Source organism: Osmerus eperlanus, chromosome 16 (genome assembly GCF_963692335.1).
Source record: "Osmerus eperlanus chromosome 16, fOsmEpe2.1, whole genome shotgun sequence".
Taxonomy (NCBI): domain Eukaryota; kingdom Metazoa; phylum Chordata; class Actinopteri; order Osmeriformes; family Osmeridae; genus Osmerus; species Osmerus eperlanus.
Genome location: NC_085033.1, coordinates 6,536,558 through 6,553,694, shown reverse-complemented (window position 1 = coordinate 6,553,694; position 17,137 = coordinate 6,536,558). Strand labels below are relative to the sequence as shown.

Below are 17,137 nucleotides of genomic sequence, written 5' to 3'. Positions count from 1 at the left end.
TTAAAAATATGAAGGGTCTTTCGGATGAGGACTTTGTTCATCAAGGCTTGAAGTCTAACCATATTACTCTGAGGAAGTAGATCGGAAAAGGGACTTGGAGAATGGGGCGAACTCAGACCATGTCATCAATGTATCTACAGCATATAGGATGTTGACAATCATCATTTGATTTGACATTGAATTGTCCAATCTTGACTGTTCAGAGAAGATTGTGGGTAGTCATGGATGGAGGGAGGTCGAACAGGAACCAGTACTTGGAGAAAACAGGTACCTGGACAAAAGGTCAAATAATGGCGGTGGTGGTGGTGGTGAGGTTCCTGCATTGGCCCAGCCCCTAGAGGCAACCCTAGACACAACCTGACACACTGAGCATACTGCTCGTGTGAGGAGTAGCCCTGCCTGACACTAATAAACCCAGACATCAACCCTGGAGCTTGAGAGTGATTCTTCTTCTGGCTAGGAAGGCGGATGTTACCGTCCCTAATGCGGTACCTCAGCTGTTCAGCTGCAGCTCAGTCTAAGATCTGTGGTCTTCGAGCCCAGGGTCTAGGGTCTAGGGTCTGTAGCTCTATTTGGGACTAGGTTGCATCCACAGAAGGCGATGAGCCGAGAGAAAGGAATCCAAAACCACACTTTATACCTCCTCCTCCTCTAGGTCACCTTCTCTAGGTCTTCTTTAGTAGCTTTTGATACAGTTCTCTTACCTATAGTACAATAGGAGTAGATTAGATATATAGTTGTACATATATAGACGTGTGTGTGTCCAGGTGACTGGGGGAAGGATGCAATCTTCTGTTTCGAAACATTATAATAGCTTCATAAGCGCATTCCAATCATGTTCATCGTCCATTGGATTTTATAAATGCCTTTCCTTTACAAAAAAATCTGTGTGCTTCTCGTCATGTTATGTTTATTGTAAAACATCATGGTTTGACATCAACGATCGAAGAATGAAAGGATATGTTCAAACGTATTTATTTTGTTCTTTTGTGAATGGGGTTATCATAGAAAAGGCAGACTGGTAAATATGTGTTTGTGGCCAAAATGACTGCATAACCCAGTCATAAGTGAGCGAGCAACTCTTTCCTGCCCAGACTAAACCCAGCCCAAGCCCCGCCCAGGTTCAGCTGAAGGGGGAGAGCGGGCAGGCGTTCTGATCGGTCCTGTGGTGTGCTGTCTGTGACCAGGACTGTCAGATGTGGTTTACAGTAGGGTTTTGAATCTCATGTGGGTGCCAAAAGACTGTGCAAAAAACGTAAGCAGACAAACAAATGCAGCAGACATTTGTGTGTACAGTTTGTGTGTGTATGTGTGTGTGTGTGTGTGTGTGTGCTTGTGAATGTGTATTGATGACCTCGAGTGTTGTGAAAGTGTGTGTGCGACGTGCGTGGTCGTAGGGTCGCTGGGGCTCTATAAATGGAAGCAAGGGACAGATGGAGAGACAGAGTAATGGAGACATCATGAGGCCTTAGGACACGAAGACACTAATGCTGCATGCAGCTGCTGAGTGGGTGACGCTCACTAACTAACTGCTTCGGGAACCGCCATGATTCTGGAATTTGTTCCTGCTCGTTGTTATGACAATTCTGATCAGTGCTATGAAGGATTTTATATCATCTTTGCACTTAGAAAAAAATGTGTGTGTGTGTGTGTGTGTGTGTGTGTTTGTCTGGGTATTTCCTCCATTTCATTCCTGTCACAATCAAGTTTTTTATTTTATTTGTTAAAATAGGACTATAATAGGATTATATCCTGTGTTATTGTTGTTATTGGTTTCACATTCAGTATTTGTTTCTCTGTATAACTAAGAGAAAAGTTACAAAAACAAACATATGATTAAATTCTTCCTTTTATTCTTCTTTTATCTCTGTATTTGTTTTATTTGGTATTTTTTCAAATTGTATGTAATTATTTTTCCACAGTATTACAGAAAATAAAGAAATGACACAGATTTCATAAGATCAATGACACTGTCTCCTTTATGTCTTTGTTTTTTCTACCAGTTTGCCTGAAAAATGCAGCCGGGTCTCAAAATGAGGACTTACAACCCCTTTTTTTCATGCACTGACATGCATCATCTATGACTCGGAAACAAATCGTCAAAGTGTTGGGGAAAGAACAAAAAACAGTCAAATTCAGCCAACAAAATCGAATTTTGTATCTGAAAGTCGGATTGTAAAAAAAAAAAAACTTAGTATTTTATAGTTGGGCCTTTATGATAGACACAGGCCTGAGAGGGAACAGTCAGGTGTACCCCCCCCCCATTCTCCAGCACAGACAGAAGAAGAGCGAGAGAGATGGTAAAGAGCTGGGAGAGAGAATGCATACCGAGAAATGGAGAGAGAGAGACAGACATGAAATGAGAAAAGGAGAGGAAGAGGTCATGGGCTTCATCGCTGGTGTTGTAGGAGTCGTGACGCCATCGCCCTCCTCTCCTTGGCTCTCTCAACCTGTTCTGGAGAGGAAGAACTGCAGATATAACCTTTGCTGCACGCCACTCACGTCATCCCATTCCACTCCTAATTCCCATTCAGCGAGTTTATTGTCAACCTTACAGACTGTCGGCTGTATTAGTCTTCCATGTTGCACTAATCTTTCGAGCTGTGATATCATCATATGGTGGGAGAGTGATGTCATGCATTCCAAGACGTTTGTCCTTTGTACACCCTCTGTTCCTCTGCAGATGATGTCACTGTCTTTGTCTCCAGGAGGCTAAGAGGCTGAGGGACTGAGGAGAGGGCTGGCCACGGTCACAAGCTGCAACACGCTTTCGCCATCTTGTGGTTTTGAAAGGAACAGCAGTCAAGAAGAAAACTATGAGCAGTGGTGTATATGTAATCATGTGGTTTTTATATGACAAAAAGTCAATCTAATTTGGGACATTTAGACATTTTTCAGTTTTATTGGTGTGTTAATGTGACCAGACATTCATGATTAATTTTGCAGCTACAATTGAAATGAAGTACTGTTCAATTTATTGTAGCATTACTGGTCCCATATGTAGGGGGTTAAATATTGTCCAAACAACCAAAACTAATTCCACTATGGTTTAAAGTAAGATGGAAAACTGAACAGTGTATTAACACAAACCAAATAATACCAATACCAATGGAATTACAGTTATTTGACTCTATGGGTTAAATCAGAGCAAGAATGGTCAAAGTAAGGTTAAATGAAATATACATTTAATAACATTGCAAATGAATGAAATCAATTACAAGGCAAACATGTTACAAAATGAAGGTTAACTCTTACCTATGCTACCATGATTATTGTAAACCAGAGATAGAAAGCAAGATGTGAGGAAGGAGACTGAATACAAGGACAAGCCAGAGCTGAGGAGAAGGTCTCAGGAGATGAAGAATCCACAGAACAATGCTTCACCATTCCTTTTATACACAAGAACAACCAATAAGACCACTTCTTGACCCTTACTTATCAACATATGACTAGCAATGCTACAGTAAGTTACACAATGGGGTGTGAGAGCCATCAATTTGAGACCCTGTCGAGCAACTCCAGATTTTAGCATAGGAGAGGTGGGGTCAGGTTGACACCCAGCCTTACACATAGAATCAATAAAATACTAAAATGCTAACTTTTGTCACCCACTGCGACCAAACAAACTAAAGTTTCTTCTGGTAAAACCACGGATTACTGTAGAGTGGGTGACGTCCTCAACAATTTGTGAAATACTATGCTTGACAAACAATTGACATCCTAAATGTGTTAACCAAAGTTGCAACAAAATATTTCAATAATACAATGCAACATGTCAACAAAATGATTGGTTATTAGGATCCAGCACCTCAACTTCCTTCTACACTGCAAATCCAGTATAGGAGGAAAGAAACCTGTAAATAAACCTGCCAAAGGAAACAGTTTTAAGGAAAATGGCAAGAAGAAAAGGGCAGACAGGCCAAAGCATCCATTTCACGAAAATTAAATAGAATACATGTATAAAGTGCATTTTAACAAGCTTTTATCTTTAAGTTTCATCTCTTCTTAACCCAGATTTAAAGTCTGATATTAGGAAGTTGAACAAGGATTGACCAAGACAGCGCTGTGAGTCACATGTAAACATGTCAAAAGCTTATTTTTCTATCCCCAATAAGATGCGATTCTTCAACATGGCTTCAACATCTATTTTAGTTTTCGCAAACCTGCCTTCTTGTGGGCAAGAGGTTTAACTACACCTCAGTCTGTCTTTCAAACTCCCACTATTGAGACATTCCTGGGGTCTATAGTCTGGCCAGTGTGTAGGTGTCTGTGTGGTCTAGTATGGGGTCTCCCAGGCGAGGCAGAGGGGGCTTCCTCCCGCGTGATATGCTATAGATGGCTGCTCCTCTCAGATAGTCTGGGAGGGTGGGGTCCTTCAACACTTTCTCAAACTCATTCACGTGCAGCAACTGTGAAAAGAGCACACATAATTTGATAAACAGAAAATGTAGATTGAGAAAGATAAATGTGGTAACAACATGATCATCTCAAAAGACTTACCTCGATGGAGGCACATTTCATTTTCTTTGTGGTGGTGAATACTGTTGATACACAGGAAATGTGATTCAAGTTTATTACTGAAAGGAGGGGCTCGGGTGGAATTAGTCATCGTAATGAGTGATTGTAATTAGTCATTGAAATGAATATGTGTATTTAGTAACTGTGATTGAATGGAGTCGTGACGTGCTGGTGGTACCTCCAGTGTGTTTGGGTCTGATGACCAGGCAGTAGAGAAGGAGGTAGATGAGGAGGAGGCCAGTGAGGATGTCCACCAGGATCACAGCGGGCCCCAGCAGAGACATGGGAGAGTAGACCAGCTCCTCTGTGCCTGGGGAGGAACACGCGCACACACACACACATGTGCACACACACACGTGCACACACACACACACACACATGTGCCCACATGCACAAGTGCACATGACCACACGCATGCAAACACACATGCATATGCACGGATGCACGCACATACACACACACATGCAGAGCCCCACAAACACAAACACACAGTAACACCTTTGTCATTGCTTTGCTTTTACAGAAGAACGCTTCACTTTTATACCTCCGCTTTTATCGCCAAGCACAGCTAGACCATTGCCAAGTGAGGTATTCCGGTATCGGCGTAGCACCCGGTGAACCAACGCTCCGACACTCACAGACGTCACTCATGCGGCCCCACCGGCTCCTGGCGCTGACCAGGTTGCTGGCGTTGCAGGCCACCGTGCCGTCGGCCCCGGTGACGCCCAGCAGCAGCTGGGGCGTGACGAGGACCGCCAGGTCCTGGGTGCAGCCGCCCGGGTCGCAGGTGTAGGCCACGGTGCTGGCCCCGGCCGCACAGCTCACAGACACGTTGCAGTAGCCCTCGGTGGAGTTGAAGTAGAGGAGCAGCATGGTGAACTCCAGGTCTGGGACTGCCTCTGGGACACAGGAGAGACCAGGGGGTCAGGGGTCAGCATCACACGTTACCAAAGGGAATGCTGCCAGCATGTTGTACTATCACACTAGGAGCAATATACCAAGATCGTAAGCCATGTTAGAAAACATTACGAAATGCTACTCAATGCCATGTATGTTCACTTCTGAACACCGACAGAAACCATGGATACCACGGTGCGGACACTCACCGTGAACGTGCAGCTCATGCTTAGCCACGTCCTTCTCGTACCCACGGTGGTCTGTCATCTTGGCGCTGTAGATCCCGTTGTCCGTCTCCTGCAGGTTCTTCAGAACCAGAGTGTAGGTCTTGGGGTTCAGGTCCACCCGGTTCTCGTACTCCTGGTAGACCTTCAGAGGGTTTTTGGACTCGTTGCTGTAGCGCAACACGCTGTGCGTGAGGTTGAACCTCCAGAAGATGTACTCGATGTCCATGCCCTCGAGGCTGGCCTGAACGTCCAGCTGTACCGAGCCCCCCTTGACAGCGAGAATGGGGGCGTCTGCACTGTCCACTGGGAGGGGAGACACAGTTGCAAGGGATTTTTGTTTGAATACAACAGACAATTAATTACAGATTAATTACTGTTTTTTTATTCCAGAAATGCCAGGGTGTTGTCACGGGTCACAGTGTGGAATGGTAAAACAGCCACGTGAAGTGTTTATTTTATGAGCCATGAGTTTACATGATGTTGGCTACTATTGATCTCCACAGCGGATCTTTAACATTTATATAATACATTATTTTACAAAGTTTATAGAATAAACCATGACTTTTACTTTGCCATGCACCTTGCTGAATCAAATGGTTTACTGTTACTGTTACAGATATGGTTGGTGATAAGTGAGTAAGACATGTTTTTGTATACAATAAGACCTGAGTGAGTTTTGACTCCCTTGTCTTCAGATTCCCTCAGTTTTTCCCCTCCCGTCTGGAGAAGGACTAGGTAAGAATACCCATGGGTCCACATCTCATCAAGCAGATTACACATCATAGCCTGGGTTATCAGCGAGCAGGTGTCACCCGTTTTTCTATCAGACAGTCTAATTGTTAGGATTTGGTTTCGTATTCGTAGGATCAGCGTCAATAGAGATGTAGGAAAGAACAGGGTCCTTTGTATTCCATATGTGGCATGCCGTTCACGCAGCCCTTCTGCTAACCTCTGTTACTCCATGTTCCTTATCCTGTATTACCAGTATTTGTTGTCAATATTATTATACTACAATCAAACTTTCCTCCCTAAAGAACGCATCCCTCATCAGAAGAGGACAGGGTGTGCAGGAGGGATGTTCTAAGAGACATATGTAAAGTCTATTTTAAGAACCCTGGTCTATTCACAGAGTACAAGGGTGTGGTAAGAAGAAGAGTGTGCTCCGAGATAACAGAAATACGCATGCAAGCTTTTTTTAGCTTATCATAGATGTAATCTATGTTCTAAGTACTTATATGTTATGTTATGCCAGGTTGCTTTGCGTTGTCTTGTCCCAAGAATTTCAGTGCCCAGTCTGACCTTGTGTTGTTCTATGTATCTGACAATTAAAGACTTGAACTATTTGCACATCCTTCTATTCAAAAATAAACTGACAAAGAAGCTTTTACCACCACCCCTTCCCACACAGAGCACACATACATCACACCAATGTACTATGAAAATGTTAAGTATGTTATGTAAAGATAATGTAAAGATAATTCAAGTGAAGGCCTACCTGGCCGCAGGATGACCTCATGTGAAACAGTACAGAGAAGCAGAAGGAGCAGAGATGTTGCAGCCATTTAGCAAGCTGGTCAGTCAGCAAGCCAGTTAGGTCTACTGCTTGGATAGAGGGTTCTTAAAAGGGAGACTAAAACCATGTGTGAGTTCTAACCCTGGAAAGGAGGGAGGGGTGTCATAAGTCATGTGATGAACCATGGATGAACTCCATCCATGGAAACTAGTCCTCTAGTACCCTCATGTGAAACAACATTATGGGCCATTTGCAATGTGATTTTAGTTCCTCTTAAGTGTCAGAAAAACTGAATGGGAATGCATATAACAACGCTTCTGTAAAAGTGTGAAACATTACCCCAGCCTCAGATCTTGATTTGTGGTTGTAGACAGGCAGTGCATTGCAGTTCAAACACAAGTTCCACAAAAAATATTTGTGTTAATTATTTTGCTCTTCTTGAAAGTTGACAAAAAACATAAACGTATAACTTTAATTTGAGCTGGTCCCATTATATGTAATATTTTATCATTGCATCTGTTTGGTTTAGCAACTGTATATTTCTTACTGTCATGCATGCACATCATTGCTGCCTTTCATTTCTACTAGCCTAACTTTTCCCTGCGTTAGTGTAGCGTGTACAGCTTCATGTATACAAGTATGGCCTCTAGACCTCATGTATTTCTAGAAACTACAGAATGCACCATCGGTGTTGAACAATAAGAAATATACAAATATAGACACACAAAGAGGAAAACCAAACACACACAGAACATGTTTTCTGTGTCCATAAAAGGTGCCAGATGACCAAGCTGTCCTGTCTTGTTCTTGTATGACTGACCAACATTGGAGTATTGCCAGACTGGCTACTGCACCATCTGACCAGACACAATTCAGTGTCTACATGATTTGATGAAATGAGTGCCTGGGTGAGTTGCTTAACGTACCAACAATGTACATGGGCAGGAAGTCCAGAGGAATGTATATGGGAGAAATGTGACAGGCGTTTAGCCAGCAGGCTGCCTGAATCCAGTCAGGCAACTGACTGACAGCTGAGGATGGAGGATGGAGCTTCTTATAAGGAGAGCGTGTTTATAACCAGACAGATCCTGACACAGATTATCAACCCTGGAGGGGAGGAGTCCACAACCCTGGAGGAGTTTTAACCCCATGTAATAAATCACATCTGGATTCATACTGTAGACAATACAGTACAGTCACGTAAAGTTGCCATGACACAATGATAGTGATAGTAACTGCATGTTACAATCGGAAAAAAAGTTGATATCTGAAGAACAGTACAAGATTGATCAGACTTTCTTTCATATTCACTGTCAAACAAGTTGTGTGTGAAACCTTGAGCGACTTTGCGGTCGTTTAAATGTTGCCTGCATTCAGCTTCTGGGTGTTGCTAACATAGTTTTGAGGAAACGACCATTGGAAACAAACAACTTCAGGCCGCTTGAGCAAAGCTCATCTTTAGTGATGGCCATGTAGCTGTGTGGTTATAGACAGGAAGTGCACAACAGCAAAAACAGGAAGCAGCTTTCAACAAGATCCACTTTTAAAATATAAAGCCTACCTCAACACAGATTCATTAAAGTATAATGACTCCAGTTACATGATCAATGACTTAAAGTCATGCATGTGCATCAAGAATTCCCTCAGATTCAGCTAACATGTTTTGGCCTTCAACAAGGTCTGACCGAGTATTGCTGTATTTCTAAAAGTCACAGTGAGTGTCATCGGTACAGACCAATAAGAAACCACCTCAGACACACAGACGTAGTAAACGGAACACATTAGTCACAGACCACCAAGATGTCCACGATGGCTTTCTTTCTGCTTTTTAGTTTACTGAGCAGTATTGGACCATTGTCAGGTAAGTGTTGATCCATTCTGATGATTAAACCATTGGATTAGAGTACGCAGTACTTTATTGATTCTTGGGGGTCATTTGCACTGTCACCTATATGAGTTTGTAAATCAATTCCACAATGGACAGTACAAATTTAGAGTTCATGAGCTCTATGTTTGTTCCACAGTTTACTCTGAGGAGACCCCTGTGTTTGTACTGAAGGGCCAGGATGTCCGTCTGGAACTCAAGAAGCAAGTTAATCAGGATGAAATATTAGTGATGTTATGGAAATTTTACGACAACGTTGTTGTGAGATATGTCCCTATGTTAGAAGATCCTGTCTTAGAAGAATATAAAAACAAGGCAATCTTACCAGTAAGCTAGGATGCGTACTAAGCTACTGGGCACACCCCTAATCTTGAGCTTATTAAACAGCTTACAGTGGTGGACGCGGTCAAATGCTTCGGATGCATCAATAAACCCTTTAAGAATAGTAGAGCCCTGCCTTTTATGTGTCTACTGCCTCTTTCAGAGCATAAATACATAGGTCGGTACTATGTTGCGCTTAAAGCCAAACTGATTGTCAGTGGTGGTTATGTATTCACATAATTATTATGTGAATAATTATCATATAATTATTAAGTATTCATTATATGTAGTTCATAAGCAGTTATGACCACGTGGATTTAAAAAGTGTGGTTGCGAGGCAGACTTGTAACGGAATAGGAAGTTGACTTATTTCCTGATTTCCGCATTACAATAAAGATGTTTCTGCATCATCTGTACATAGCTCTAGCTCTAACTACTGTCTATAAACAAGGTAAGAACGTACATATGTATGTACCTAAACAGTATTGCTGTTACTGACAATGTGACTTGTTTCAATGATAGGTTTATTAATGATTTACATATGATTACATGTTAACTGCCGTTAACTATAGTTTCCCATCTACATTTTGTATCAGGTTTTTTCTTCTCAGTCTACTGGCTGTTATCAACTAAGGGATTTGCAATTATTTTAATAATGTGTGAACAAAACCTTTTTGGCCATCATAATAAGTGTTCAGTGTATTGACTGATAGTTTCATTTTTTCTTCTTCTTTGGGTTAAGCTGAGAGAATCAATAAAACATGAAACAGGAAACAGGAACTTGCTGCGTGGAAATTAAGCTCTTTCTTGAAATAAATGCACAAGCCGATGACATACACATACTCCTTACTCCTGCATAATTAAAATAGATGTATATAAGTATTACAAACTAATACAAACGAGAACTACAATCCACCAAAGTACAACTTGGAGATGGATTGACTAACACTGTCCCTAACAAGACCTACTGTACATCCTTCCTTGGTTCACTCTCACCTCACTAGTCACTGACATGACTGCTGCTGCATTACTGAATCATCCATGGATTCAAGTGTTGTTCACTCATGCTTAATAAACCTTATATTTAATAACAATTGATTTATGTTTGTTCCACAGTTTACTCTGAGGAGACCACTGTGTTTGTACTGAAGGGCCAGGATGTCCATCTGGATCTCAAGGAGCATGTTGATCCAAAAACGGTATCAGTTGTATCGTGGAAATTTAACTACTCTGACCCTGTAGTGAATTACTTCTCTATATCAAAAGGTTCTTTCATAGAGAAGTATAAAAACAATGCAAACATTTCAGAAAGAAACTTCTCCCTGCTTATCAAGAACCTTCAAGAGGCAGACAGTGGATCTTATAGTGTAACAGTGACACGTTCAGCTGAAGAGATCACGAACTTCTATTTGATTGTGGTTCAAGGTAGGTTTTGTTCTTCCCTCTTTACATTACAGAGATATATCAATAAATGAAACATGAGCTATCTCTAGGTTACTGGTCACTATGAAAGTAAGAAGAGGTTGATACACACATTGCTGTTTGTACTTTTACCAATATGGAAAAGACAAGAAAAACATTGCAACTTTATGTGTTACTGATCCATAGTGTTTGTGTGTGTTTCCAGACAAAGTTGACCCACCAGTGCTGACGTTAGACTCTAGCACCTCCACTGCTGACCCCTGTAACATGACTGTGATCTGCAGAACTCTGAACACCTCAGTCTCCTCCACCTGTAACACCATCACCTGCTCTCAGGAGGGAGGAGACAGAGGAGGGGTTGTGACCTCTACTGCTCCTCTCCTTATCTATGTATCTGGGGGGTCCATCATCTGTAACCACAGCAACCAGGTCAGCTGGGCAGAAGATACCAAGGAGATTAAAGGGATTTGCACTCTTTACCCTACAGGTAAACCTGGCAACCATACAAACACACTGTCTTTCTCTTTCTTTCACACACACACACACACACACACCTGAATACAAAGCAGAGAGTCTAAGATTGCAACCCCCCTCCTTTTTTCATAAATGCAGAAAGTACTGATCTTCACCATCTCTGTACTGTTTGTGTGTTTTGTTTTCAGGGATGCCCCCTGCTGGTGTGTCTGTGTACATGCTGAAGATCGTGCTGTTCTCTGTGGGCTTGGTCCTCATGGTCTCTGCCCTCCTCACGGTCCACATCATGGAGAAACTCAGCAAGAAGAACTGAAGTCATGTGGCATGTTTAGTATGAGGATGCCTCATTAAAAAGGTGGTGCTTCTAGCCTAAAATGACAGGCACACTTATCCCAGAATCAACTTATTTTTGCATTATGTCAACAAGTTCATGTTGTCACGTCTAACTGAAGAATATAGAATATTCATCACAAATAATCAATCTTTTTTTTGTATATGTTATTGTTATAATTCTTCGTTTGTTTTACCAATACAGACAAATGCATTTAGGATCCTGTATGCTGTGGAGCCTGTATAGGCCTACTGTGCAAAACCAAGTAGTTTATGTTTAATAATCTATGACATGATACATTTGTTGTATGATCAATAATATCCCTAATAAATAAATGCACGCTTTCTCTGTGATAGCAAATGTGCTTTTGGACATCTCGAGAAAAACTAGAGTACTTTTTTCCATAACTGTGGTTGACAGTTATAATATGTACTAATGTCACTGTAAATACAAATACAATGAATAAAGTTAATACAAATGACCATGTGATAGCCTTGACGATGACCCCTGGTGAGGTGAGACTGAAAAGTAAACATGGATGCCTGAGAAAAATGGAAACAGTGTTTGACCAATCAGATATTAACCAATCAGAGTATCAACCCAGGAGCAGGGAAAGGGTAACTTGAACCCTCTTACATCAGGTCATGTCACTGTATTTCAGTGTGTCCCAATGAGTGATGAGATGTGAGAGCCGAGAAAGTGACAATGCCCTCTGACCCCATCTATTCTAGACAAAAACTGGAACTTTATATTTACATTTAGCAGACGCTCTTATCAAGAGTGACTTACAGTAAGTACAGGTACATTCTCCCAGAGGCAAGTAGAGTGAAGTGCCTTGCCCAAGGACACAACATCATTTTGCATGGCCGGGATTCGAACTGGCAACCTTCAACCTTACTAGCCCGCTTGCCTAACCGCTCAGCCACCTGACTCCCACTTTACTTTAACTTTAACACAAATTGGTTGACAGACTCAGGAGCATTTTTGCTTTTTACTGGACCCATTGATCTTCAAAGAATGAATTCAACATTGAGCAACATAATCCTGTCTCACAACATATTACTGTCTCACAACATATCAGTAAAACAGAACCAATGGTGAAGGCAGCAAGCAGAAGAATTAGATAAACAATTTATGGTATTACACTTGGACGCTTTCATGCAAAGCGACGTATGGAGGGGCATTAGAACAAGTGCTATCTTAAACATCAGTCTAATGCTTAACCATTGAGCCATACTTCAAGTTCAAGTCTTTTATTGTCAGGTACACAGACCAACACAGGGTCAGACTGGGCACTGAAATTCTTAGGACAAGACAACGCAAAGCAACCTGGCATAACACTGACATATAAGTACTCAGAACAAGTTTACACCTATGACAAACTAACATATAATACAATAAAATAAGCCTCCTAAATATACAAAATAATAAGCAATACAGTAAACTAAACCTATAATACACATAATATCCTATACTAGCCTTATAACCTGAGATGAAGGCAGCAAGCAGAATAATTAGATAAACACTTTATGGTATTATACTTGGATGCAAACAGTCCTTCTTTGAGCAGACGCTTTTATGCAAAACGACGTATGGAAGGGCATTATAACATGTGCTATCTTAAACATCAGTCTAATGCTTAACCACTGAGCCATACTTATCCCTGAAGGCAGTAGCAGCAGTAAAGACAAATGTAAAAATAAAATAAATGTTTGACAATGGATGCTTTTTGAACTTAACTGAACTGTACCGTAACTTACATACAACAATACAGGATTTCATTATTTAAATAATACTCACAACCGCAGTTCAAATCATTAACTGTATCAATCATTTAATCAGAGTTTGCTGTTTTGTAACAGCTTGATGATCAAATGTATTCTTTATTTTCAAGCAACTTTTGGCTTCTCATTACTCGTTAGTACATTTTCTTTTGAACATTAAATTATATTTGCTTACCGGAATGGAGAATACAATATAAGCTAAATCCACAACACTGCACCAGCTTTCCTTTTCAATCAATTGTTCAATAAAACTGCCATTCAAGCAATATAATGATCTTCCAATTCCAAAAGTTATATTTAACTAGTGCTAGTATGCCTGATGGTTTTTTTCGTCACCTGAGCGTAGATGCTTTTAGGGAGTTGTGTGGCGTTGGCAGTCATCTCCATGGTTTCAGGGTCCTCAGGCTTAGGGAGTTGTGTGGCGTCGGCAGTCATCTCCATGGTTTCAGGGTCCTCAGGCTTAGGGAGTTCCACTGTGCTGTAGATGGTTGGTGGGCAGCGGTCAGCTGACTGATCAACAGGAGCCCCCTGAGCTTGAGGAGTATTCTGAAACAATGTAGAGAATACACATGCAGTCACTAGAAGCATTGTGACTGCTGTATGCAACTTGTTTGGGGACAGAGATAATCGAAATATGTTTCATCATGATTGTTTTATCAATTTGACAAAAATGTACTAAGTGGCAATATGTCTGACAACATTTCCCAAATGTTCAATGTTCTTTAACTCAGACTGCCTTGGACTACATAATGACACAGAATTTCCATGGCAGTTGTTTATTTTCCTGTCAAATCTTACTTACCTGAACAGAGACATATGTTGAGTTTATCATTTCAGTTCTTGTCTCTGAAACACATCCAGAAACAAAGCAAGTGTCTCATCTTCTGTGTTTGTTGTTTCTAATGCCCAGACCACAGTTGTTAACATGTGAAGATATTGACTCAAAACTATTTCGAATCTCCAAGGACAATATGTAGTATATTGAGTTTATCAACTGAGTGAAACAACAAGTTGGTATCCTAAAATACATTTTAAGAACACAATTACAATGTTCTGTTTTTTTTGGTACCATACTTGGGGGAAGGAAATCTTGAAATCTATAATATTTGAATCACAAAAACGTGTTCAGTTATGTAATCCATGCACTTTTATGATGACAACGTGTTACTTACTGTAATGGTGGAAATTCAAGCGGCACTGAGTAGATTTGAATAGTCAAGAGATGGCGGTTACAATAAATTTATTTTGCTTATACAGATCATGATTTAACAAAGTACTTTGTGATCAGTCATAACGAAGGAGGTGCTAGCCACAGGTCGTTCGCCAGAGTGATACAGAACAACCCCAAAACCCTGCCTTATATAAACTTTAGATCAAATGGTTTTTCTGAACTCTGTGATTGGTCAGCACTGCTCAGTGACAGTTAAGACAATATAACCCCCCAGGTCAAGTGACCAAAGTCTTTTGATGTCACGGCTCTTTCTCTAAATGAGGACAGTAAAGATACCCTTAATGAAACACAAACAGGACACAGGACACAATCTCCTTGGCCAAAAGGTCAGGGCTGCTAGATCAACTGAATCCATCTATCCATCTCCCTTTAGGCCACAGAACTCAAACATCCCCCAACCTCTGTGCCCCTAGCTTCTCAATCAGGCATCATAAACCAATACCATAAATACCTTAAGACCAACTGCAACATCCATTTGTTTAAACACAACCTCAGTCTATTAAAAATACATTCTTAGTAACTATATCAAAAAATGCCATTACACTTACCTTGTTTGTCAATCTCAGCAAACAATTGAATATACCATTTAAGTATTGTTTTACAGTAACAACATAGTAGGTACAACAGACTATAACAGTCATTTACTTACTTTTCTTGTATTGGCACACATAAACACCTATGGCAGCACACACGACCAGTATGAAAGCAGCAGTTGTGCTTGCTGGGACAATAATAGGGTTTTGTATCTGGGCTGCAAACACAACAACATATTTGAGGTAAGACCTACTGAACACTTTGATACTTTAATCATCCTTCAATGCAAGCACAGGGAAAGTGTATGTGTGTGTGTGCGTATGTGAAGGAAAGAGAAAGACAGTGTTCTTGTACGGTTGCCAGGATTACCTGTAGGGTAAAGAGTGCAAATCCCTTTAATCTCCTTGGTATCTTCTGCCCAGCTGACCTGGTTGCTGTGGTTACAGATGATGGACCCCCCAGATACATAGATAAGGAGAGGAGCAGTAGAGGTCACGACCCCTCCTCTGTCTCCTCCCTCCTGAGAGCAGGTGATGGTGTTACAGGTGGAGGAGACTGAGGTGTTCAGAGTTCTGCAGATCACAGTCATGTTACAGGAGTCAGCAGTGGAGGTGCTAGAGTCTAACGTCAGCACTGGTGGGTCAACTTTGTCTGGAAACACACACAAACACTATGGATCAGTAACACATAAAGTTGCAATGTTTTTCTTGATTTCTTTTCCATAATGGTAAAATTACAAACAGCAATATGTGTATCAAACTATCTGATATGTCTATGTAATGTAACTATAAACGTAAACTATATAAACTATAAAGGTAAGAAAAAACCTACCTTGAACCACAATTAAATATGAAGCATCGATATTTCCAGTTCCTTTTCTTGTCACGTGTACATCATAAGATCCACTGTCTGCCTCCTGAAGGTTCTTGATAAGCAGGGAGAAGTTTCTTTCTGAAATGTTTGCATTGTTTTTATACTTCTCTATGATAGAACGTTTTGATATAGAGAAGTAATTCACTACAGGGTCAGAGTAGTTAAATTTCCACGATACAACTGATACCGTTTTTGGATCAACATGCTCCTTGAGATCCAGATGGACATCCTGGCCCTTCAGTACAAACACAGTGGTCTCCTCAGAGTAAACTGTGGAACAAACATAAATCAATTGTTATTAAATATAAGGTTTATTAAGCATGAGTGAACAACACTTGAATCCATGGATGATTCAGTAATGCAGCAGCAGTCATGTCAGTGACTAGTGAGGTGAGAGTGAACCAAGGAAGGATGTACAGTAGGTCTTGTTAGGGACAGTGTTAGTCAATCCATCTCCAAGTTGTACTTTGGTGGATTGTAGTTCTCGTTTGTATTAGTTTGTAATACTTATATACATCTATTTTAATTATGCAGGAGTAAGGAGTATGTGTATGTCATCGGCTTGTGCATTTATTTCAAGAAAGAGCTTAATTTCCACGCAGCAAGTTCCTGTTTCCTGTTTCATGTTTTATTGATTCTCTCAGCTTAACCCAAAGAAGAAGAAAAAATGAAACTATCAGTCAATACACTGAACACTTATTATGATGGCCAAAAAGGTTTTGTTCACACATTATTAAAATAATTGCAAATCCCTTAGTTGATAACAGCCAGTAGACTGAGAAGAAAAAACCTGATACAAAATGTAGATGGGAAACTATAGTTAACGGCAGTTAACATGTAATCATATGTAAATCATTAATAAACCTATCATTGAAACAAGTCACATTGTCAGTAACAGCAATACTGTTTAGGTACATACATATGTACGTTCTTACCTTGTTTATAGACAGTAGTTAGAGCTAGAGCTATGTACAGATGATGCAGAAACATCTTTATTGTAATGCGGAAATCAGGAAATAAGTCAACTTCCTATTCCGTTACAAGTCTGCCTCGCAACCACACTTTTTAAATCCACGTGGTCATAACTGCTTATGAACTACATATAATGAATACTTAATAATTATATG

The 17,137-nt window shown here is 40.7% G+C and overlaps 3 protein-coding genes across 4 annotated transcripts in view; 2 read left to right on the top strand and 1 right to left on the bottom strand.

Moving 5' to 3' along the window:
- atp1a2a (ATPase Na+/K+ transporting subunit alpha 2a) overlaps nt 1-17,137 on the top strand; it is a 99,440-nt gene that overhangs the window by 81,831 nt on the left and 472 nt on the right. The window lies entirely within an intron of this gene.
- On the top strand, nt 8,888-12,066 carry LOC134037030 (uncharacterized). Of its 2 annotated transcripts, none has more exons than XM_062482308.1 (4): nt 8,888-9,016; nt 10,478-10,786; nt 10,989-11,270; nt 11,446-12,066. In XM_062482308.1, exons 1-4 carry the CDS (start codon nt 8,956-8,958, stop codon nt 11,568-11,570), a joined length of 777 nt encoding a protein of 258 aa, XP_062338292.1. In that variant the 5' UTR covers nt 8,888-8,955; the 3' UTR covers nt 11,571-12,066. The 2 variants fall into 2 exon arrangements, with proteins under 2 accessions (XP_062338292.1, XP_062338293.1); XM_062482309.1 differs by lacking the exon at nt 8,888-9,016 and adding an exon at nt 9,648-9,812.
- LOC134037018 (uncharacterized) lies at nt 12,826-17,035 on the bottom strand. The gene is made up of 6 exons (XM_062482295.1): nt 16,946-17,035; nt 15,969-16,280; nt 15,507-15,788; nt 15,253-15,354; nt 14,175-14,218; nt 12,826-13,918 (listed from the first exon to the last, which is right to left on the bottom strand). Exons 1-6 carry the CDS (start codon nt 16,998-17,000, stop codon nt 13,670-13,672), a joined length of 1,044 nt encoding a protein of 347 aa, XP_062338279.1. The 5' UTR covers nt 17,001-17,035; the 3' UTR covers nt 12,826-13,669.

Bases quoted from the DNA above. Each gene is read 5' to 3' on its own strand.
- LOC134037018 (XM_062482295.1), bottom strand. From the start codon at position 17,000: ATGTTTCTGCATCATCTGTACATAGCTCTAGCTCTAACTACTGTCTAT. The intron at 16,281-16,945 runs GTAAGAACGTAC...TTTGTTCCACAG, and splicing joins AACTACTGTCTATAAACAAG to TTTACTCTGAGGAGACCACT. The intron at 15,355-15,506 runs GTAATCCTGGCA...TTGTGTTTGCAG, and splicing joins TTGCACTCTTTACCCTACAG to CCCAGATACAAAACCCTATT.
- LOC134037030 (XM_062482308.1), top strand. From the start codon at position 8,956: ATGTCCACGATGGCTTTCTTTCTGCTTTTTAGTTTACTGAGCAGTATT. The intron at 10,787-10,988 runs GTAGGTTTTGTT...GTGTGTTTCCAG, and splicing joins CTATTTGATTGTGGTTCAAG to ACAAAGTTGACCCACCAGTG. The intron at 11,271-11,445 runs GTAAACCTGGCA...TTTTGTTTTCAG, and splicing joins TTGCACTCTTTACCCTACAG to GGATGCCCCCTGCTGGTGTG.